Consider the following 19,775-nt stretch of genomic DNA (forward strand, 5'->3'; position numbering starts at 1 on the left):
GTGGAAGCATCCAATATTGACTTCATGCAAGATGCCAGGAAGTGTGCGCTTGGCACACATTCCCGAATCAAGTGAAGTCTGGGCATTGAAAAGATCACAACCCTAACCCTTCGTTGGAATCCGGTGGCACTATCTGTGGCTGAAGCGAAGCAAGGTGTGGCGCACATGAGGCTTGGCCTCCACACTGAAAGTAAACAAACGGAGCGTGTTCTAGCCAATCAACGACGTCTGGCATTTTATTGACTGCGACTTCCCTGCTCCCCCTCCAAATGTCAATGGATCCCACAGTTTGACTTTTGACACCATCACCAAACACGCGACTTGGGCCGACGATCCAAGCCTTCCTCGATTGGCCCGTGATTGATTATTATCTGATATCGCCAGACGACAATGTCCGTATGTTATTGTTGAGGAGAAACGAACCCAACCCATATTCCAGTTAGCGGTAGCGGTAGCCGACTCGATCGCGTCTTAACTCGCGACAAACCCTCGAAACTCGACCTCTCTGAGCAAACAACCACACAAAAATGTCTATGATGGACTCGGAGGACGTGTTCTTCTGCCTTGAGAACCGGCTGGCATCGTTCCAAGCAACACAACCTGCCTCCAAAGGCAGAGCCTCCAATGCAAACTCTCGCGGTCCAAAACAGCTGCAATGGCCACACAAAACCCTCTCCCCTGTCGCGGTAAGCTTCCTAGCTAATTTCCCTCGGGGTTTCAAGACTGACTTTTGCTGTGATAGTTTGCAAAAGCCGGATTCTTCTTCGAGCCATACCCGCAAAACCCCGACAATGTTGTGTGCTTTTTGTGCGACAAGGCACTCGACGGGTGGGAAGAGCATGACAATCCTCTGGAGGAACACCTGAAGCACTCGCCAACGTGCGGGTGGGCCATCATGGCAGCCATCGAGGCCGGCATGGGCAACTACGGGAAGGTACACCCTCTCGACCCGTTCATGGTCGAGGCCCGCAAAGCAACGTTTGCCGGCAGGTGGCCCTACGAGACCAAAAAGGGCTTCAAGTGCAAGACTAAAAAGGTAGGAACGACGAACCTTTGACCGTTGGCCCAAGACTGACTCGCCGGAACATAGCTTGTCGAGGCCGGCTTGAAGTACACACCATCGCGGGGGGCGGAGGACATGGCCACGTGCGCCTACTGCCAACTCGGCCTCGATGGATGGGAGTCGGACGACAACCCGTGGGACGAACACTACAACCGTGCGCCCGAATGCCCATTCTTCACTCTCATCAGCTCGCAGCCGGCACCAAAGAAGTCGGGGAGAGCCAAGGCAGCTAGACCCTCCAAGGCCTCGCGGCTCTCGGTGCAGTCCATTGCTACCATCGCCACTGGTGCCTCCGACTTGACCTCTGTTGGAGACCTCACCCTCGACCAAGACGACAGTGTTATGACAACTGCGTCCACCATGACCCAAGGTGCCAAGAAGACGACAAAGGGACGCAAGGCGACTACTGCAAAGGGCCGGAAGACCAAAGCAAAGAAGGAAGAGGTTGTCGAGATACACGAAGACGAACCGCAAGTAGAAGCACCTCCACCAAAGCCCGCCAGAGGACGTAAGCGTTCTAGCGACACAATGGAGGAACCTTCCATGATCAACGCCGAGGCTCCAGCTCCCAAGAAACGGGCCACACGCACCAAGAAGAACGCTGCCGTAGAGCCGCCCGCAGCGACACAAGACGTTGATATGGTCGATGTCATTGAGCAGCCACCACCCCCTGCCAAGAAGAAGGGCCGGGGGCCCATCACAAAGTCCCGCAAGGTCTTGCAAGCCTCGGTCCAGTCGGAGCCATTGGATGTGCCAGATGACGATGAGATTGAGCGCCAATTAGAAGCCGATCTCGACCGGTACGAAGAGCCAGCTCTCGAAGAACCAGTTGTCGAAGAACCAATCATCGAAGAGCCGGTTGTCGAAGAGCCAGCTGCTGCAGAGCCGGTTGTCGCAGAACCCGAGGTGGAAGCGCCATGGCCAAAGACAAAAGGAAGGCCCAAGAAATCTACCACTGCACGCAAGACAAGTCAGGCGGAGGAAGAGAGCAGGATACACCCCATGTTCGACGCAACACCTGCGGAACCTGACGAGGCCGAGATCGATGCTGAATACAAGGCTCTCCTCGCCGAGGTTGATCCAGAACCAGAGGAGCCAGAGGAGCAAGAGATCATGGTCCCGAAGAAGGGACGGAAGGCAGGGACTCGGAAAACATCAAAGACGAAGAAGCCTAAGGAGCCTGTGGCCGAACCAGAACCTGTGGATGAGATCGCAGAAGCTCCTGTGCCATCAGTCGGTGATGTCCAGTACCCACCCCTTAAGATGGAGGATGCCGTGCCAGAACCTGAGGCCAAGTCAGAGCCTCAACCAGAAGAAGTTGATCCGGATGCCAGCAGCGGTACTGTTGTAATCCAGCCTGTGAAGAGGGGTCGCGGTCGTCCCTCAAAGAAGTCTTTGGCTGAACGGGCATCTCTCGAGGCACGGGCGTCTCTGGAGGTCCGGGCATCACTCGACGCACGAGCGTCCGTTGAGGACGTCGAACCGGCACCAGGCCCACGACGATCATCTGCCAGAATAATCAAAGCTCACGAGTCTGTTTTAGCGAAGACGACGACGCCGGAACCGGTCCAGGTTGAGAAGAAGCCTGCCAAACCTCCAACACCACCACCCGCCCCAGTTGTCGAAGCTGCACCTGTCCCACCGACCCCGATGAGAACCAACAAGTCTCTTCCGCCACCTCCTCCTTCATCTGCCAGCCAGCACCCATCAACGCCGAGAACACAACCCAGCCGACGGGCGAAACAAGCAACCATGTCCCCTTCGCCGTCGCCGCAGTCCTCGGATGCAGAAAACACACGGCGATCGCTGACCAAGACAACAGCTGTTAGCGTCGTCTCCAACAGAGTTGCGCTAGCACCAGTTGTTGCCACCCCGAGTCGGAGTTCCCCGTCAAAACGAGCTACGCTGGGTGGACTTCAGAGTGCCACGCCCTGGCAGCCGACAGATCTCGAGATGGTGTTTTCACCATCGAACAATCCAAACAAGGAGAATGGTGTCTCCAGGTTGCTGAGGAAGGGCAAGGACTTGACCAGCCCTGAGAAGGGCATGACGGTGGAGGAGTGGATTTACCACAATGCTGAGCTGGCAGAGCAGATGCTCAAGATGGAGTGTGAGAATATGGTCTCGGCCTTTGAGAGGGAGGGTACGAGAGCGATGAGGGTGTTGGAGGGGCTGATTGTTGAGTAGATCAAGGTTGTGTGGGTTAGCGAGGGTTCAGGGTGCATGGAGCATTGCCGGCATAGTAATAAGGCGCTGTTTGGGTTTCGGGTGGTTTTGCGCTTAGGGTTGTTTAGCTGCTCAATCAAGGGTTATTGTGTTGTATGCCTCAGACTTTACCTCATCCACACGAAGAACTCATCAAAGGAGGGCGTATTGAAAGCTGCTGAATGTTTGTCAGCCAGAAGTTATTGGACGCCACTCAGGATCAATCTGCGGCTTTTCTCCCTGGACTTCACCACACCTTGGTGTGTAACACCCCGCATGCTAGACGAATACGCTCGGTACGCTCTTGTGGTTGGAGCCATATGATTGGAGGGTCGACGGAGATCAACATGAGCATGCATGAGCATTGGATATGTGCACGGTGCATGCACTCGCACCAACTACGAAACATCGAGTGAGAGAGCTGTGCGAATGATTACAGGTGGGAGTCGGGCTTGACAATCGCTTTGATCATACATGGCAAGCCCTCCCCACTCAGGGATAGTTGAGCAGTGAAATGCACCTAATGTATGGCTCACACCCTTCCACACGAGATAAGGTATTCATCCATGTTATATCGTTATATCTACCACTGGGTCCCTCGCCCATGACCACTCCGTTGTCAATCTTTTTTGGCCGCCCCATCTTACTCTCTCTCCTTGCAAATCCCTTGAAGAAACAAACCACCACCATCAATCACCACCATCATGTCCCACATCACCCTCTCCCTCCTCCTCTCCCTAACAGAACTAACCCTCTCCCACCTCTTCCTCCCCCCCCTCCCCATCACTCCTTCTTACCTCCTCCCCCTTTTCCTCGCGCATTACCTCCCCTTGAAAATCTACTCCCTCTTCCTCCACCCCTTTTATTTCTCCCCGTTACGCACCCTCCCCACACCTGGGGGAAACCTCCCCCTGCTAGGCCAAACCCTCACCCTCCTCCGCGCAACCTCCCCCGTGCAAACATACGTTGATTGGGCCAACCGTTACCCACGTGCCCCGTTTATCCGGTTTTTGGGTCTGTTCCATTCAGAGATGGTACTAGTTGCCAGTCCGGAGGCGCACAAGGAGGTGTTGATGACGCACTGTTATGAGTTTAAGAAGCCGAATATCATGTACAGGTTTGTTGTGCCCGGGGTTTCTTGTTTTTTCTAGTTTTTTTTTTGTTTTTTTTTGGTTTTTTTTTTACTAAGATGATGCACAGGTTTATTGGGGATTTTGTCGGCAGGGGGTTGTTGTTTGCTGAGGGGGGGAGCATAAGATTGCGAGGAGGAGGTTGAATGGGGTTTTTGGGGTAGGGAGTGTGAGGAGGGTCATGGGGGTGCTTTGGGGGATGGCGGGGGGGTTGGGGGGGGTTGTGGAGGGGATGGTAGGGGAGGAAGGGGAGGGGGTGGTTGATGGTGAGTTGATGGTGAACGCTAAAAAAACGGGAAGGGGGCTGATGAAAAAGGGACAGTGAATGAGCTTTATGTCAAGGCTACTATTGATGTGACGGGGGCGACGATTTTGGGGGTTGAGTTGGGGAATTTGAGGGGGGAGGAAGAAGGGGGGGATATGGAGTATGTTTTTCAGACTTTCGGTTTGGCCATGGAGGTGCTGATATAGAGGGTAGCTTTCTCACCTCCTTCCGCCGCGTCTTCCAGCAGCCCCCGCTTTCCGCCCTCATCTCCTTCATCAACCTCTTCCTCCCCATCCGCCGCTTCCTCCCTATCGAGGCCAACCTAGGCTACCTCCGCGCCTCGGCACAACTCCGCCGGATGACCCTCGACATTGTCAAGAACCGCGTCAAAGAACTGGCTCAACCGGACTATCGCAACCCTGTCAGCAACGGAGCTGACTTGCTCACGATGATGCTAGAGGGGGAGATGTCCCTCAGCAAAGCCGGCGACAAAATGACAGAAGACCAAATCACGAACGAGCTGCTGACCTTCATCGCGGCGGGGCATGAGACCTCGGCTAATGCCCTCCTGTGGGCGAGCTATGTCTTGGCTGTCCACCCTGACATACAGACGCGTCTCCGCAGGGAAATCACATCCCATTTCGAGGCTGGCAAAACCCCGACTTATGAGCAGCTCGAGTCGGTTGTTTATCTCCACAACTTTTGCAGGGAAATCCTCAGGCGGTATTGTCCTGCGTTGATGACGTTTAGGGAGGCACTGAAAGATCTTACCATTCGTGGCACTTTTATCCCAAGGGGCACCGTACTTCTTCTCCTCCCGGCGGTGGCCTCACGGACGGCCTGGGTTTGGGGGGAGGATGTTGACGAGTTCAAGCCGGAGAGGTGGGAGAATTTGGCAGGGACGGAGGCGGACAGCCCTTATGCTTTTGGGGCGTTTATGCATGGGCCGAGGATATGCATAGGGAAGCAGTTTGCCATGGTTGAGTTCAAGGTTTTGGTTGTGGAGCTGGTGACCAGGTTTGAGTTTGGGATGACGGAGGAGTTGGAGGGGCTTGGGGGGAGGGAGCCGAGGACGACGAACCCGGGGATGGGGTATGTTCCTGCTGGGGGGATGAGGGTTAAGTTTAGGAAGATTTGATTCTTTTTTGGGGTGTTGAATCGAATATTTTGTATCACCACATGGACGGCATTACCGGTGACTTTGGGGGTTACATGAACATTTTGAGTTTGATTTGGACACCGTTTGTCAAGTTGAGCACTTGTTTCTAGAAAAAATTTCTATTTATGATACTGTGCAAGCTGAGAAAAGAGAAGAAAAGCTGTGAGAATACCTAGAAAACAGATACAAAGGAAGTTAGATGAGAGGTAGTGTGAAATGCCCAGTTCATAAATCCAAAAGCCCCTTGTCAGGCCTTCAAAATCGGCGCTTGACCATGGCTTTCAAGATCAAGCCCTGACAAGTATCTTTGCCGGTTACCTAAGTTCAGCGGTTATAGTGCCTCTCTCCGAGACCATTCACCAAAATATTGTTTTTTTTTTCGCATAAGGGATGATTTCTCTCTCCGCCGACTTGGTGCTTCATCCTAGTCCATCATCCTAGTCCATCATCCTAGTCCATCATCCTAGTCCATCATCCTAGTCCATCATCCGGAAGATCTCCCGGACACGCTTCTCTAGCGTGTCTTCACCATCTTGGCGTCCGGAAAAAGATCACCCATTCGTGGCTTCTTCAGCCGAGCTGGGTTGGCTAGCCACCAAGGCCCATGACGGAGAGCGAATAGCGTATCGCTCAAGCCAAATGGTGGGTGGACGGTACCTAGGGAGCATGTCAAAGGACTGGGAATACGGGGCGCCAGACTGGTTGAAAGCGGTGTTGTGAGGCCGAGTCGAGAGAGGCCCCGACCACGCCTACATGATACATCTACCGGAACACGGTTTTAGTCGTGTATCGTCCACCGCGGCCAACGGGAAACATGGACACGGGGGTTTGTAGAAGCGATGGAAGTCGACTTCTTGGAGCCAGGGTTGCAAGCACCTGACGTGTTGGTTGAGGAAGGAAAGCCCCCAAGGTATCTCGAGAATGGCTAAATAGGTAGGTAGAATACACCACAGGAAGGCATCGACATAGCCTAGAGGCGGAGAAAGCAGCGTCATGTGAAGGTTCAAGTCTCTACTGACCTCTATCATGGCCTTTGCTTCTTCGCCGCTAATCATGAAGAGCGGTGGTGCCCGGTCGTGGCTTTATTACAGGAGGGTGAATAGTAAACACGACGGGTAAAGACAAGGTTTGCTTGACCACCCCAGCGCATGCTGATTCGCCGGCTATCATTCCAAACTTGAGTACTTAAGGTAGGCTATGAAAAGGGTACTAGGTTGAGAAGATGGTGAGATTGAAGTAATTGGAGAATAATCGTTAAAAGCAAGTATATATGAAAGATTGGCAAAGCAGTGGGCTGTTGCTGTGAGCAGCGCAAGTCTGTGCTTCAATAGCCGATGAGCATCTCAGGGGTTTTGTTTACATGCCCCTGTTTTCCTCGACTGCACGCCATATTCAGGGGCTGAGCTGATATCTTGGCTTGTACAACACGGTCTAGAATAGGCTTGTCTCCGTGGAAATCATCTACTGAATATTCATCTTGCTCGAAGAATTTCCATTTGTGCCAAAAAAAAAAAAAAAAAAAGCCATTTTTGTGAACAAGCACACGAGAGGATCACAGCAACAAAAGCAATCGGCAACGCTAATATCCCAAGTGTCGGCCCGAGCAGCCACCAAGCCGAAGCATCCGCACCGAAAGAGGGGCAATTGTCTCCACTACGAAGGAAGGATCACCCGATGCAAAGAACCAAGAACCCGAAACTGGCTCTCTATTTATGAGAAGGGGTTACATTGAATGGCGAATGAAGTTAAACGTAGTAGTAGATTAAAATAAAGAGACGCATGTTAAATACTCCTCAGCCAACCCCCTGACGAGTGAGTCAACATCGTGACATGGTTTTAGTCCATCACCACCAGACATAAAGTCAGCACCTTTGACTCCATTGATCCGAACTTGAGTAAATCCCTTATACACATCCCCCCAATCGTCAACAAAAACGAACAAAAAAGAAAAACAAAACAAAAATGCAAACCTCCTCCCAAGACATCGCCGCCACGGCCACCGAGTTCGGCATCTCCACCAGAGGCGCCTACAACCAGCTGTACATGCGCGGATGGAGCTTTTTCGAACAATGTCTAGCAACACCGTGGTCACCCGCGACTCCCGATGGGGTGTAAGTCACATAAACACACACACACACACACATACACACACATACACACCCAGCCTCAAGACTCACACCACTGACACCATACCCACACACACACAAGAATCAACCTAGGCGTGGCAGAAAACTCCCTTATGCACAACCAAATCGTCAAATTCATCAAGCAAAACACTCAAGTCGACCCAATCAGCCAACTCACCTACGGCAACGGCCCACGAGGCTCCCCCCGTCTCCAGCGTGCCCTAGCCAGCTTTCTGAACAGAAAGTTCTCACCCCTTGAGCCGGCAAAGAGTGATGACATCATCGTCATGGCCGGCGTGACGCCCGTGATAGATGCTCTGACATGGGCGCTGTGCAACGAGGGGGAGGGAATCATCATCCCCCAGCCGTACTACACTGCCTTCGCGACCGACATCCCCGGTAGAGCAAGAGGGGTGATAATCCCGGCCACATTTCAAGATATCGAGGGATACAAAGGGTTTGACGATGTTTTTGACGCGGAGATGAACGTCCAGGCTCTGGAGACGGCCCTCAGCAATGCTGAGAGCAAGGGCGTCAAGGCGAAGGGGCTTATGCTGGTCAAGTGAGCACCTCTGGCTTTGGGTTGGGGTGTAGGTACTGACTGTTGACACAGCCCGCACAACCCGCTCGGGAGATGTTATCCTCCAGAGACGATCAGGGCCATCGCTGGTTTTTGTCAAGCTCATAACCTCCACCTCATCAGCGATGAGATTTACGCTCAGTCTATCTACAACAACCCAGACGCCACAGACGTAGTGCCGTTTACATCTGCCCTCGCGCTGGATCTCCCTATTGACACCCAAAAACTCCACGTTGCATACGGCGCAAGCAAAGACTTTTGCGCCAACGGTCTCAGATTGGGGATGCTGCACACCCGGAACAGGGGACTGATGGGCGCGATGGCGAGCAATGCCATGCTTGGCTGGCCGCCGTACTTGGTGCAGGACATTTGGGCCGCCATGCTGGAGGACACCGATTACACTGACGAGTTCCTGGGGAAGAACCGGGAGCTGCTGGGGGAGTCATACAAGGTTGTGACTGATTTTTTGAGGGAGCAAGGGGTGGGATACTATGGGAATTCGTAAGTCACCACGGATGAGCTAGTGAGGAAAAATGCTGACAATGGGATGGGGAAAGAAACGCGGGTATGTTTCTTTGGATAGATCTCAGACGGCACTTGGTTGGGAAGAAGGAGGGTGGACAACCGCCTGAGTTGAGGGTTGGGAAATTGAGCCCGGGGGATTTGGAGAGGTATCTGGAGAGGGAACAGCATATTTGGAAGGTTTTGGGTGAGAATAAGATCTTGTTGGCTATGGGCAGTGTGTTTGCGAGTGAGGAGCTGGGGTGGTTTAGGATGACGTTTAGTGCGTCGAGGCCGGCGTTGGAGATTGGGTTGGAGAGGTTGAAGAGGGTATTTGATGCGCTGAAGCGAAGTCAACTGTAAATACAGCGGAGGGTTGGCTGGGTTGGGTCGCGTGTTTGCGACGCGCCGCCGCGGGGTCAAATGCAATTAAGGGAGATAAGCGGGAACAAAAGTGGTTGAGCTTAATCTTATCTCCGACAATTGATTGCATCACCAATCCAACTGATCGTTCGTTCGTCCTCCACTTCAAGCAGAGCCGCAAAGCTCTGCAACAGCCCTCCCTATACTGCCGCTTCTTTCTGTCTTCTTCTCTTGTTGTTTGCGAGCGATATTGATACCCAGATCCGAGATTGTTTCCGTCAATGGCCTACATCGCCCCAATCCACCGGCCAAGCAGCGTCGACCATGCCCTGCTCGCCAATGTCTATTCAGAAGAGGAGCAGAGCTTGGTTCTCTCGTCAGGATCACCCCCTTCTTTCGTTCTGTATACTACCAAACCGAGTTTACTAACAGACATCGGAATGCAGACGAACAAACCGAGTAGAAGTATGGCGCCCCTCCCCCGACGGCCTCCTCTCCCAAGCCCACACCACCAACGTCAACGGCACCATCGCCATGCTCCAAAAACTCCGACCAAAAGACGCCGAAACAGACCTCTTATTTGTCGGAACCGACCGCTTCGAGTACTTCACCCTCTACTGGAACCGGGAAACGTCTCAAATGGAAACCACGAATGCGACCCGCGACCCCGGAGAGCACTTTATGCGCAACTCGCAGTCCCTCGACAGAGCGATTGTCGACCCGTCAGGACGGTTCATCGCCATGCACCTATGGGAAGGCGTCATGACGATCGCCCGCCTCGGCACCCGCAAGACAAACGCGGCGCAGCTGGACTGGATGGGACAGATCAGGCTGGCGGAACTGTTTATCAAGGCCTCGACATTTTTGCATAACGAGACGGGACACCCGACGGTTGCTTTTCTTTACCAGACTAGCGCTAATGCGCAGGATTCGAAGCTGGCGACGTACCGGCTTACGTCTGACGACAGGAACACGGTGGCCAGCGAGTTCAACGCGCAGAAACACAGGATCATTGATATCACGATTGCGGATGCGGGGGCGAATATGTTGATTCCCGTGAGGAAGGTGGAGGAGGAAGTGAAGAGGCACAACTTTCGCAATACGGGATCGGCTAAGCCGCATCTTGGGGGGGTTGTTGTGGTGGGGGAGACGAGACTGCTCTATATTGACGACGTGACAAAGGCGACGGTGGAATCGAAGCTTGACAAGGCGAGCATTTTTGTCAAGTGGGCCGAGTACAATGTTCAGACGTATTTCCTTGCGGATGACTACGGCTCGTTGCACTTGTTGACGATCAACACAGACGGGGCGGAGGTGAAGGGGATGGTCTTGACCAAGATTGGGGTCACGAGCAGGGCGAGCGAGCTGGTTTATCTGGGGAATGAGATGTTGTTTGTGGCGAGTCACCATGGGGATTCGCGGCTGTTTCAGCTTGACTTGAGCGCGGATAAGCCGGCGGACAAACCTTTCCTGACGCTGATCCAGACGATATCGAATATTGGGCCGATTATGGACTTTGCGGTGATGGACATGGGGAATAGAGGGGGGGAGGATAGCCAGTTGGGGAATGAGTACTCTTCGGGGCAGGCGAGGATTGTTTGCGGGAGCGGGGTTTACAAGGATGGGTCGTTGAGGAGTGTGAGGAGCGGCGTTGGGCTGGAGGATGTGGGGTTGTTGTTGGAGGATCTTGGGCAGCATGTGAGGGGGGTGTTCTCGCTGAGGGGGGCGGTTGGGGAGGGGAAGATGGATACGCTTGCTGTGAGCTTTTTGACCGAGACGAGGGTTTTCAGGTTTGACTCTGAGGGTGGGGTGGAAGAGGTGGGGGACTTCATGGGTTTTCGGTTGGATTGCCAGACGTTGTTGGCGAGGAATCTTGGGGGTGGGATGGTTTTGCAGGTTACGACGAGGGGGGTTGTGTTGGTCGATGCTGAGAGTGGGGTTACGGTGGCGACGTGGGTGCCCCGGGATGAGAACACCATTATCAATGCTTCTGCGGACGGGGAGTGGCTGTTGCTATCGGTGGAAGGGACGGGGCTGGTGTCGATCAGTACTGCTGGGAACGAGCTGCGGTTGGTGAAGGAGAAGGATATTAGCCAGCAGGATCAGGTTGCTTGCATACATGTTGCGCCACAGTTACAAGGGATCGGTGTGGTTGGGTTTTGGACGTCAGGGACGGTGTCGATTATTGACTTGAACACACTTGAGCCAATGCATGGGGAGTCACTACGGCAGAGCCAGGACGACGCGTCGATACCTCGGGAGGTGGTGCTTGTTCAGGTGGCTTCGCCTAAGGTGTCGGGGCCAACGCTCTTCGTCGCCATGGAGGATGGCCATGTTGTCACGTTCAACATCTCGGCCGATTTTGAGCTTTCGGGGAAGAAACAGGTTATCCTGGGTACACGGCAAGCCAGGCTTCACCTCCTCCCGCAAGACAACGACAGCATCTACAGCATCCTGGCCACGACGGAGCACCCAAGCTTGATCTACGGTGAAGAGAACAGGATAGTATACTCGGCTGTCACCGCAGAGGAGGCCATGTTCATTTGTCCTTTTGATACAGAAGCATTCCCCGATTCGATCATTGTGGCGACGGACACACAGATCAAGATCTCCAAGATCGACCGCACGAGACGAACACACGTTCGCGAGTTACCCATGGGCGAGATGGTTCGTAGGATCGCCTACTCGCCAAAGGAAAAGGTTTTTGGTCTGGGTTGTATTAAGCGGTCGTTGGTGGACGGGGATGAGGTTGTCCAGAGCTCGTTTAGGCTGGTGGATGAGGTTATTTTCCAGCCTGTCGGTAAGACTTTTCAACTTGAGAGGACAAGTTACGTGGAGCTGGTTGAGGCGGTTGTCAGGGCTGAGCTTCCAGACTCGTATGGGAATCCTGCCGAACGGTTTATTGTCGGGACGAGCTTCTTGCCTGACCCGGATTATGCCATGACTGGTGAACACCGAGGGAGGATTTTGGTGTTTGGTATTGATGATAACAAGGACCCCTACTTAATCCTGAGCCACCTTACCAAGGGTGTGTGCAGGTGTCTGGAAGTCTTGGACGGGAATAAGATTGTGGCTGGGCTGGCCAAGACGGTGGCGATTGCGAGATACGACGAGACTTCTACGACGACGGCGACGTTGACGAGGCTGGCTTCGTACAAGCCGTCGACGCATCCGATTCAGATTGCGGCGCAGGGGAATATCATCGGGGTGGCGGACGTGATGAAGAGTATGACGCTGGTTGAGTACATGCCTGGTGACAAGGATAGGCTGGTGGAGGTGGCCAGGCATTGGCAGTCGGCTGCGGGCACGGCGCTGTGTCATGTTGATGGGGATGACTGGCTGGAGGCGGATGATCAGGGGAACCTGATGATGTTGAGGAGGAATGCGGATGCGGTGGTGATGGAGGATAGGAAGATTATGAGCGTGACGGCAGAGATGAATTTGGGGGAGATGGTGAACAGGATCAGGGCGGTGAGGGTTGAGACGAGTAGGGGGGCGATGGTGGTGCCGAGGGCGTTTTTGGGGACGGTAAGTCGCTCGGTGGTGTCCAATATTGAGACGGTTATGCTAACAAGACACAGGTCAATGGCGGGATATACATGTTCGGCACCGTTGCGCCCGAGGCTCAGGACTTGCTATTACGATTCCAGGAAAAGCTGGCAAGGGTTGTACACACAGCGGGGGAGATCGAGTTCAACTGCTACAGGGCGTTTAGAAATGCAGAAAGGGAGGGGAGCGAGCCGGTTAGATTCCTAGACGGGGAGCTATTAGAGCAGTTTCTAGACCAGGACGAGGCAACGCAGAGGGAGATTTGTGAGGGTTTGGGGCCCAGTTTAGAGCACATGAGGAATGTTGTGGAGGAGTTGAGGCGGATGCACTGAGAGATATCCGTAAAATGTACATGAATTGATCTGCTGTCGATGTTGATAATAACCTCTTCTTCAGTGAGACTCTTCATGAGAATGAGTGATGTCAGCAAGCATGAGTGTCCTGTGGATAGTGTAAAGCGGGCTTGGCATGCCACGGGAAGAATCGGAGTCCTCGGGCTCTGTCCAATCACCAGCCAGGCAATTGCAAATTAGCTGCCTCAGGCACGCCACCTTTGCCAGACGTTTGACATTTGGTGCACAGGCCAAGTTCACAACTGGTCGGGAAATGTGGGAACAGCTCGGCCCAGAGAAAGCGAAAGTGAGACTAACCAAAAAACCTCAGTCCACGGACGCCGACGTCGACTTTGTGTGTCTCTATCTCCTCTCTCCCCTCTACCTACCACCACCGCTCTTTTTTTTAAAGAAGCAGAAGCAACAATGGCGCCCCTCTCGACCGTGACGCGCGCCCTCGCCCGGCCCTCCGTCCTGCGTGTTGCCGCCCGCACCATCTCGACGACCCCGGCCGTCCGCGGCGACTCTTCCTACTCTAGCCCTTTCAAGGGCGAGAGCAACAGCACCAAGGTGCCGGATTTCTCAAAGTACCTGTCGGACAAGAAGCCGAGCTCGAATGCGCTGATTAGCTATTTCATGGTGGGCACGTTGGGTGCGATCACTGCGGGGGGGGCGAAGAGTACCATTCAGGGTAGGTGATTTTGGGGTTAGGAAGGAGGGGGGTGGGGAAGGGATGGAGGGATCAATTGGAAGGATATGGGGTTGGTTAAGAAGGGGGAGGCTGACAGTGTGGTTGCTATACAGAGTTCCTCGTCAACATGTCCGCCTCTGCTGACGTCTTGGCTTTGGCCAAGGTTGAGGTTGATTTGAATGCCATTCCCGAGGGCAAGAACGTAAGGATTCTTTCTCTCTGGGGAATAGTTGGGAAGGGATAGGAAGGTTGGCTGACGGAGACAACAAAAAATAACAGGTCATCGTCAAGTGGAGAGGCAAGCCCGTCTTCATCCGCCACCGCACAGCCGCCGAGATTGAGGAGGCCAACAACATCAACGTTGCGTCGCTAAGAGACCCCGAGGCCGACAGCGATCGTGTTCAGAAGCCTGAGTGGCTTGTCATGTTGGGTATGTCAAGACACAAAAAATAGGGGGGGGGAGAGTGATGGATGATACTGACAGCAACACAACTAGGTGTCTGCACACACTTGGGTTGCGTCCCCATCGGCGAGGCCGGTGAGTACGGCGGCTGGTTCTGCCCCTGCCACGGCTCCCACTACGACATTTCGGGCCGCATCAGAAAGGGCCCTGCCCCTCTGAACCTCGAGATTCCCGCGTACGAGTTCCCCGAGGACGACAAGCTGGTTATTGGTTAAACGCTTGCTACTTTGCTGCGGTTTTGTTGCGGAGAAAATAAAAAGCGAGCGAATCGATAGAAAGAGAGAGAGAGAGAGAGAGAGAGAAAGAGAGAACCTAAAATGCAAAAACTTGTATATTCTTGTCCACCACCAATGCGCAGGTTTTCTAGAGGGGTTAGGGGGTTGGGGTAGCTGGGAGGAGCTAACGTTGAAATTGTTGTATTAGTACCATGAGAAGGGGAGGCGGTGGTTTGAGCAATATTGATAGACGTGTCAAACAGACAGATGAGAGAGGGTAGAAATGGATATACTGGAGACTCAAGCACGCAGGGAATGTTGTTGTTACCTGTTGTCCTTGCCAATGCTAGTGAGTGTTTCTTTGGCTCAACATATGGCTTAACTTTGCTGTTCATGGCTGGTGAGGACTGAAAATTGTCTTGTATGTTGAGACAAAGCACCCACGCCGCTTTGTTCCAGCCTAATCAAGTCGACAACATAAGTTTTGATGGCAAAGTTCCGGAAACGTGCCTCTTGATGAAAGAAGCGGTTCGGAGTTAGTTGGCTGTTGACTATTACGAGAGTGGTGTTGTCAAAGTATCCTCTCCAGCCTTTTCCGGTGATGATGGTTAACCCCCCTTTTAATACGGGAGTTTATAGGACTGGGACGCAAGTGAAACTCTCTGCTCAAAGTGAACCTCTAGGGGTTCTCGTCAACAAATACGTTTTCTGCTCTTTGCTTATTGTGGGTAGCCCTCCCAGTGGGATACGCCAGCAAATACCCCTTTTTATAGGTACATCCATCAACATGGCCTCCTCCTCCTCCCCCCGCCGCGCCCTCCTCAACCACGTCCACCAACTCCGCACCTACCTCTCCTTCTCCCCCGAGCAAAAAGCCCGCCGCCCCGTCCCGTTTGTCCGCTGCGACATCTGCCGCTCCGAAACAGGCGAGATCATCACCCCCGCGACCCCCGGCTCGGCATTGACAACCTTCCCCCTCAGCCCGACGGACTGCGTCCGCGCTGGTCTTGTCCTGCCGTGCGGCCACATGTTCCACACCGAATGCTGGGACCCCTACCCAGCCACGTTCCGCGGCAAGGGCGCCATCACCTGCCCGCGCTGCCGCCTCCGGCTCAACTTCTCGGGGATGGAACGCAATAGATGTGTTGATCTCCCCTGGCGGTACCACATGCCCGAACCGGACAACCCCAGCTGGAAGTGGGAGATTGAGAAAATCCCAAAGACGGCGCAGGAGTATATCCTCGAGGGGAGGGAGGCCGAGTTTGAGTTGGGGGCCATGTGCAACGTTGACAGGTTGATCGGGGCGAGTTTGCTGGGGGAGAATATCGAGGTGGAGAGGGACTTGGTCGAGGGGAGGGGGGAGAGGGTCGAGTTGAGCAAGTTGGTGGACAAGGTGAGGGCGGATGGGTGGTTTTTTGAGGAGGAGATTGATCTTGCTTTTCCGGGGTGGTTGCCGAGGATGGAGGTGGGGGATATACGGCGGGAGCCGCCGAGGGGGGAGGAGGAGGCTTGGGTGGAGGGGCGGTTGAAGAGGTTGATGAGGAGGGAGGGGTACACTTGGAGGGGGGAGCCGCCGCCGGGGAGCAGGAGAAGTGGCCGTAATTTGTGGAATATTAGTGGGGATGATGATGAGGATGATGATGAGGATGATGAAGCATGATGATGAGGATGATGAGGATGATGAGGATGATGAGGATGATGATGAGGAGGAGGAGGAGGATAGTGAGATGGATGATGAGGAGGAGGAGTGAGGGAGGGAGGGAAGGGAGGTTGGTGTTTTGATCTAGAACCAAGAGATGTCTTTGTGTGTCTGTTTACACACACTCTTCTAACCCCTTTGACACCCCAAGTGCGGTACTAATCCACATGAGATATAAACCCCAGCTCCAAGACATTTCACACATAAAGTCACACTTGCAAGATTCACACTTCACCAAAAAACACACAGACAACAAAATAGCAACTATTCATATCCGTTTCCATTTCCCTCCTGCTCCCTCTCAAAACAATAATAATAAAAAGCCACGCCTCGCAGCGTAAAGAATACCGGGTTAAAACTGTTTCCATGATTTACCCTTCATATATCAAAAGTATACATCCTCCTCGAACTCCGCCCCCTTCACAAACTATCCTACATCTCTTCACAACCCCAAAGCAGCATTAAACACGCTAGCAGCCTGAGCACCCTCAGCCTGACTAGCAGCCGCCGCGCCCTCCTCACAAGCCTCGATCGTCTCGGGGCTAGCCTTGCACGCACTATCCAGCCTCTGGCAGACAAAGAACGAAATAATATCAATGTTGAGCGCAGACCCATGCGAGAAATCAGCCGCGTTCACAGGCTGGAAGCTCTCCTCCTGACGCCCGTCAAGCCCAGCAGCGAACTGAATAGCGGGGCTGCCGCAGCTCCCAAAGTCCAGGACATTCTGGCGGCGACCGACGACGGAACGGCGAGCCTTGCGACGACGAGCAGCAGCCAAGCAAGCGGCCTCCTGTTGGTCGCACTGTCCAGCACCACCCTGGATCTGACCAGAGTTAGCAGCGTTGGCGCAGGCGTTCTTCTGAATGGCGCACGAGCGCTGGATGGCGGCGCCGGCTTGGAGGAAGGTGTTTCCGTTGACGGAGAAGGGGCGGTTGGAAGCAGGGTCGGAGATGACGGCGGGGGCAGGGCCGCCGAGGGCGCCGGTGAAGGTCTGGACGTTCACAGTGCCGGTGGGGACCTCCTCAACGGGGGGTTCCTCAACGACGGGTGGCTCCTCATCTTCAACGACCGGCTCGCAGACCTCCTCCTCGTCAACGGGGGGCTCCTCGACAGCCGGGGGCTCCTCGACAGCAGGCTCGTCATCAACAACAGGCTCGCAGACCTCCTGATCGCCAACAGCGGCGAGGATGTCGGCCTCCGAAACAGCAGGCACCAAAAGGTTCTGGGAAATGATGCACCCGATCGCATCGTTCTCGTCGTTGCAGGTGTTACCAGCAGCAGTAGGGTCGCCAATCTCACCAGGGGCAAAGGTGCCGCTCTGCAGAGCAAGAAGCGGGTCAGCCCCGATGGAGAACAAAGCTTTGGCGACCTCGAGCTCGACCTCGGCGTTGTTGGCCGCCTCGGCAGAAGCAGGGTCCTGGTGCTGGTTGATGTTGACGAGCTCGGCATTGACAGGAGTCTCGTTGCAGAGGGGGGAAGCCTCGCCGACGGTCAAGGTGTTACGCTCGAGGGCACGGAAGAGGATGGCGTTGATGGCCAAGTCGAGGTCGTTGGCGGCCTTGGCGTTGGTGAGAGCCTGGTCGGCGACGATCTGCTGGAGGCAGTCGAGGCGGTCGGCCGAGATGTCACCGGCGCCGTTGGCGGCGGCGGCGTTGCCGAGGAGGGGGAACACGCAGTCGAGGATGTTGTTTGGGTTGTTGAGCTTGAGGGCGACGTTGCAGGCGCGCAGGACGGCCTCGTGCGAGTGTTCCTGGGGAACCTCGCGCTTGGTGGCTCGGAGGGAGTAAGTGGGCACATCGCGGGCCGAGGCGAGGCCAACGGCGATGGCCACAAGAGCAGTTCCGTACTTCATGGTGATGGTTGGTTGGTTGTGGTGGTGGTGGTGATGTTTACACACAAAAAGGGACTGATATGTACAGTTGAAAGAGAAGGGAGGCCCGGCCTAAGGAGGTAAAAATGATCGTGTACCAAAAGAGTGTCTTGGAGCCAAGTTCACAGAACTAAAGCTAACAAAAAAGAGAGGACGAAGTCGGGGTGAGCGTGAGGAGAGAGGTGGAAAGGAAACGGTGACATTGTGAAGGGTGGTGGTATCTTATATACGGAGTATGGGCATATGCCATTTGGCTATGCCAGGGGCAGGAAGATCGGGAGGATGTGCCGCCAGACGGGGGGAGCATGGATCCTGGGATTCTCTTTCTCCTCCTTGCCAACGGTGAGCAAGGCCTGTACCGATTGTCAGGACGAAGCTAGAGACCATGACTAGCAAGGTGGCCCTTGTCGATACACCAGCTACAGGGTGCTGTGAGCCGCTGGCCTAGAAGGGCGACACCGGTTGCGATGTGTTCCGGAACAAGACGAACACCGCGAGCCGCGTGGGCGCTTGTGGTTGTGGGGTTTGACCATAACCCAGCTTCCCGCTCAGGAGGTGCGGCAGACCCATGCTTGTTGTAAGTGCGTAGGTGAGAGTTCGGATTTCCCGTTTGGACTGACGACTGCCTGCTTTGACCCCTTGGTGATGCCTGGGCAGCTTGAGATTCTTCTTCCTGTCATGATTACAACTGTTCGGAGGTAAGGATTGCGGTGGACTTGTACAAGATGACAAGGTCGCATGGCAGGGCGAAGAATGGCCGTTCTTGGTGTTGGCAACCGAGAGAGGCTCCAGTGGGCTCACCGTAGCAATTTCCTTGTGATGTCACATTGGATTCCTCTCTGAAGTCCATGATCAGATCAGACGGAACATGGGACGTCGCCTGTCTCACCTTGGTGGATGCATGGAGAGAGCCGCATGCAGGGGACGCTGAAGGTACGTAGCGCCCCGCTCGAAACGATGAACGGTGGCTCGCGAGTTGGCGGCATCATCCCCGCTAACACCGTTCCACTCAATTTCTGTTGCCAAGTGTTAGTGACGGTCCATCGGAGATTTCCTCAGACACCACAGAAACATGTCGACTGCGACGACATTCCCCTTGAAATCCCCAACCACGGCGCCGACCCAACGTGTACGCGAGCAAATCTTTCCTGCCGTTTTCATGATCACCACTGTCATCCAGCCACAGGAAAAAGAGACAACCCTCTCCGGGTTTCTTGGAAAAGGTCAACATCAGACGAAAACGAGATGAGCTTGCGAGCCGTTAGATAATGGCATTCGCCCGTCTTCGCTTGGCTGAAGAGATGGGATTTCGACATGGTATTTGCCGCCCTCTGATACAGCACGTGATGAAACCTTTGATTTCGAGCATGCTCCCATCTATCACAATCGATCAGATCTCATTCGGCCTGTCGTCCGAACAATTCGAATGCCTCTTCCGCTGTGGCTGTCTATCACTCACCTATCACGGATCTCATCCCTATTTCCCACCATTTACTACGCAACATCCTCTCCTGCTCAACATTCCCCATCCCCATCCCATCCCATCACAACCCCCACGCATCAC

The 19,775-nt window shown here is 54.2% G+C and overlaps 8 protein-coding genes across 8 annotated transcripts; 7 read left to right on the forward strand and 1 right to left on the reverse strand.

Moving 5' to 3' along the window:
- Positions 1-232: 232 nt before the first annotated feature.
- Positions 233-3,250, forward strand: QC762_600280 (uncharacterized protein; the record flags this gene model as incomplete). Its single annotated transcript, XM_062891723.1, has 3 exons — positions 233-686; positions 743-1,036; positions 1,091-3,250. Exons 1-3 carry the CDS (start codon positions 528-530, stop codon positions 3,248-3,250), a joined length of 2,613 nt encoding a protein of 870 aa, XP_062740798.1. The 5' UTR covers positions 233-527.
- A 722-nt stretch (positions 3,251-3,972) lies between these two features.
- QC762_0096680 (uncharacterized protein) lies at positions 3,973-4,544 on the forward strand (the record flags this gene model as incomplete). The annotated part of the gene is made up of 2 exons (XM_062884127.1): positions 3,973-4,385; positions 4,469-4,544. The coding sequence occupies 2 exons, from the start codon at positions 3,973-3,975 to the stop codon at positions 4,542-4,544; spliced, it is 489 nt and encodes a 162-aa protein (XP_062740799.1).
- A 35-nt stretch (positions 4,545-4,579) lies between these two features.
- Positions 4,580-5,998, forward strand: QC762_0096690 (uncharacterized protein; the record flags this gene model as incomplete). The annotated part of the gene is made up of 3 exons (XM_062884128.1): positions 4,580-4,664; positions 4,721-4,823; positions 4,877-5,998. The coding sequence occupies 3 exons, from the start codon at positions 4,580-4,582 to the stop codon at positions 5,799-5,801; spliced, it is 1,113 nt and encodes a 370-aa protein (XP_062740800.1). The 3' UTR covers positions 5,802-5,998.
- A 1,589-nt stretch (positions 5,999-7,587) lies between these two features.
- On the forward strand, positions 7,588-9,392 carry QC762_600260 (uncharacterized protein; the record flags this gene model as incomplete). Its single annotated transcript, XM_062891722.1, has 4 exons — positions 7,588-7,933; positions 8,031-8,510; positions 8,562-9,029; positions 9,086-9,392. Exons 1-4 carry the CDS (start codon positions 7,785-7,787, stop codon positions 9,390-9,392), a joined length of 1,404 nt encoding a protein of 467 aa, XP_062740801.1. The 5' UTR covers positions 7,588-7,784.
- A 281-nt stretch (positions 9,393-9,673) lies between these two features.
- Positions 9,674-13,348, forward strand: QC762_600250 (uncharacterized protein; the record flags this gene model as incomplete). The annotated part of the gene is made up of 3 exons (XM_062891721.1): positions 9,674-9,768; positions 9,839-12,920; positions 12,974-13,348. 3 exons carry the CDS (start codon positions 9,674-9,676, stop codon positions 13,271-13,273), a joined length of 3,477 nt encoding a protein of 1,158 aa, XP_062740802.1. The 3' UTR covers positions 13,274-13,348.
- Positions 13,349-13,488: 140 nt separating this feature from the next.
- Positions 13,489-14,775, forward strand: RIP1 (Cytochrome b-c1 complex subunit Rieske, mitochondrial). Its single transcript, XM_062891720.1, has 4 exons — positions 13,489-13,964; positions 14,078-14,166; positions 14,244-14,394; positions 14,461-14,775. The coding sequence occupies exons 1-4, from the start codon at positions 13,700-13,702 to the stop codon at positions 14,640-14,642; spliced, it is 687 nt and encodes a 228-aa protein (XP_062740803.1). The 5' UTR covers positions 13,489-13,699; the 3' UTR covers positions 14,643-14,775.
- Positions 14,776-15,429: 654 nt separating this feature from the next.
- Positions 15,430-16,302, forward strand: QC762_600230 (uncharacterized protein; the record flags this gene model as incomplete). Its single annotated transcript, XM_062891719.1, has 1 exon — positions 15,430-16,302. The coding sequence occupies one exon, from the start codon at positions 15,430-15,432 to the stop codon at positions 16,300-16,302; it is 873 nt and encodes a 290-aa protein (XP_062740804.1).
- A 481-nt stretch (positions 16,303-16,783) lies between these two features.
- On the reverse strand, positions 16,784-18,193 carry QC762_600220 (uncharacterized protein; the record flags this gene model as incomplete). Its single annotated transcript, XM_062891718.1, has 1 exon — positions 16,784-18,193. One exon carries the CDS (start codon positions 18,191-18,193, stop codon positions 16,784-16,786), a length of 1,410 nt encoding a protein of 469 aa, XP_062740805.1.
- Positions 18,194-19,775: the final 1,582 nt, after the last annotated feature.

Source organism: Podospora pseudocomata, chromosome 6 (genome assembly GCF_035222375.1).
Source record: "Podospora pseudocomata strain CBS 415.72m chromosome 6, whole genome shotgun sequence".
In the NCBI taxonomy this organism is placed as follows: Eukaryota; Fungi; Ascomycota; class Sordariomycetes; order Sordariales; family Podosporaceae; genus Podospora; species Podospora pseudocomata.

Excerpts from the sequence above, each read along its gene's own strand:
- RIP1 (XM_062891720.1), top strand. The coding sequence starts at position 13,700 with ATGGCGCCCCTCTCGACCGTGACGCGCGCCCTCGCCCGGCCCTCCGTC. Across the intron at positions 13,965-14,077 it reads GGCGAAGAGTACCATTCAGG|AGTTCCTCGTCAACATGTCC; the intron begins GTAGGTGATTTT and ends GTTGCTATACAG. Across the intron at positions 14,167-14,243 it reads CCATTCCCGAGGGCAAGAAC|GTCATCGTCAAGTGGAGAGG; the intron begins GTAAGGATTCTT and ends AAAAAATAACAG.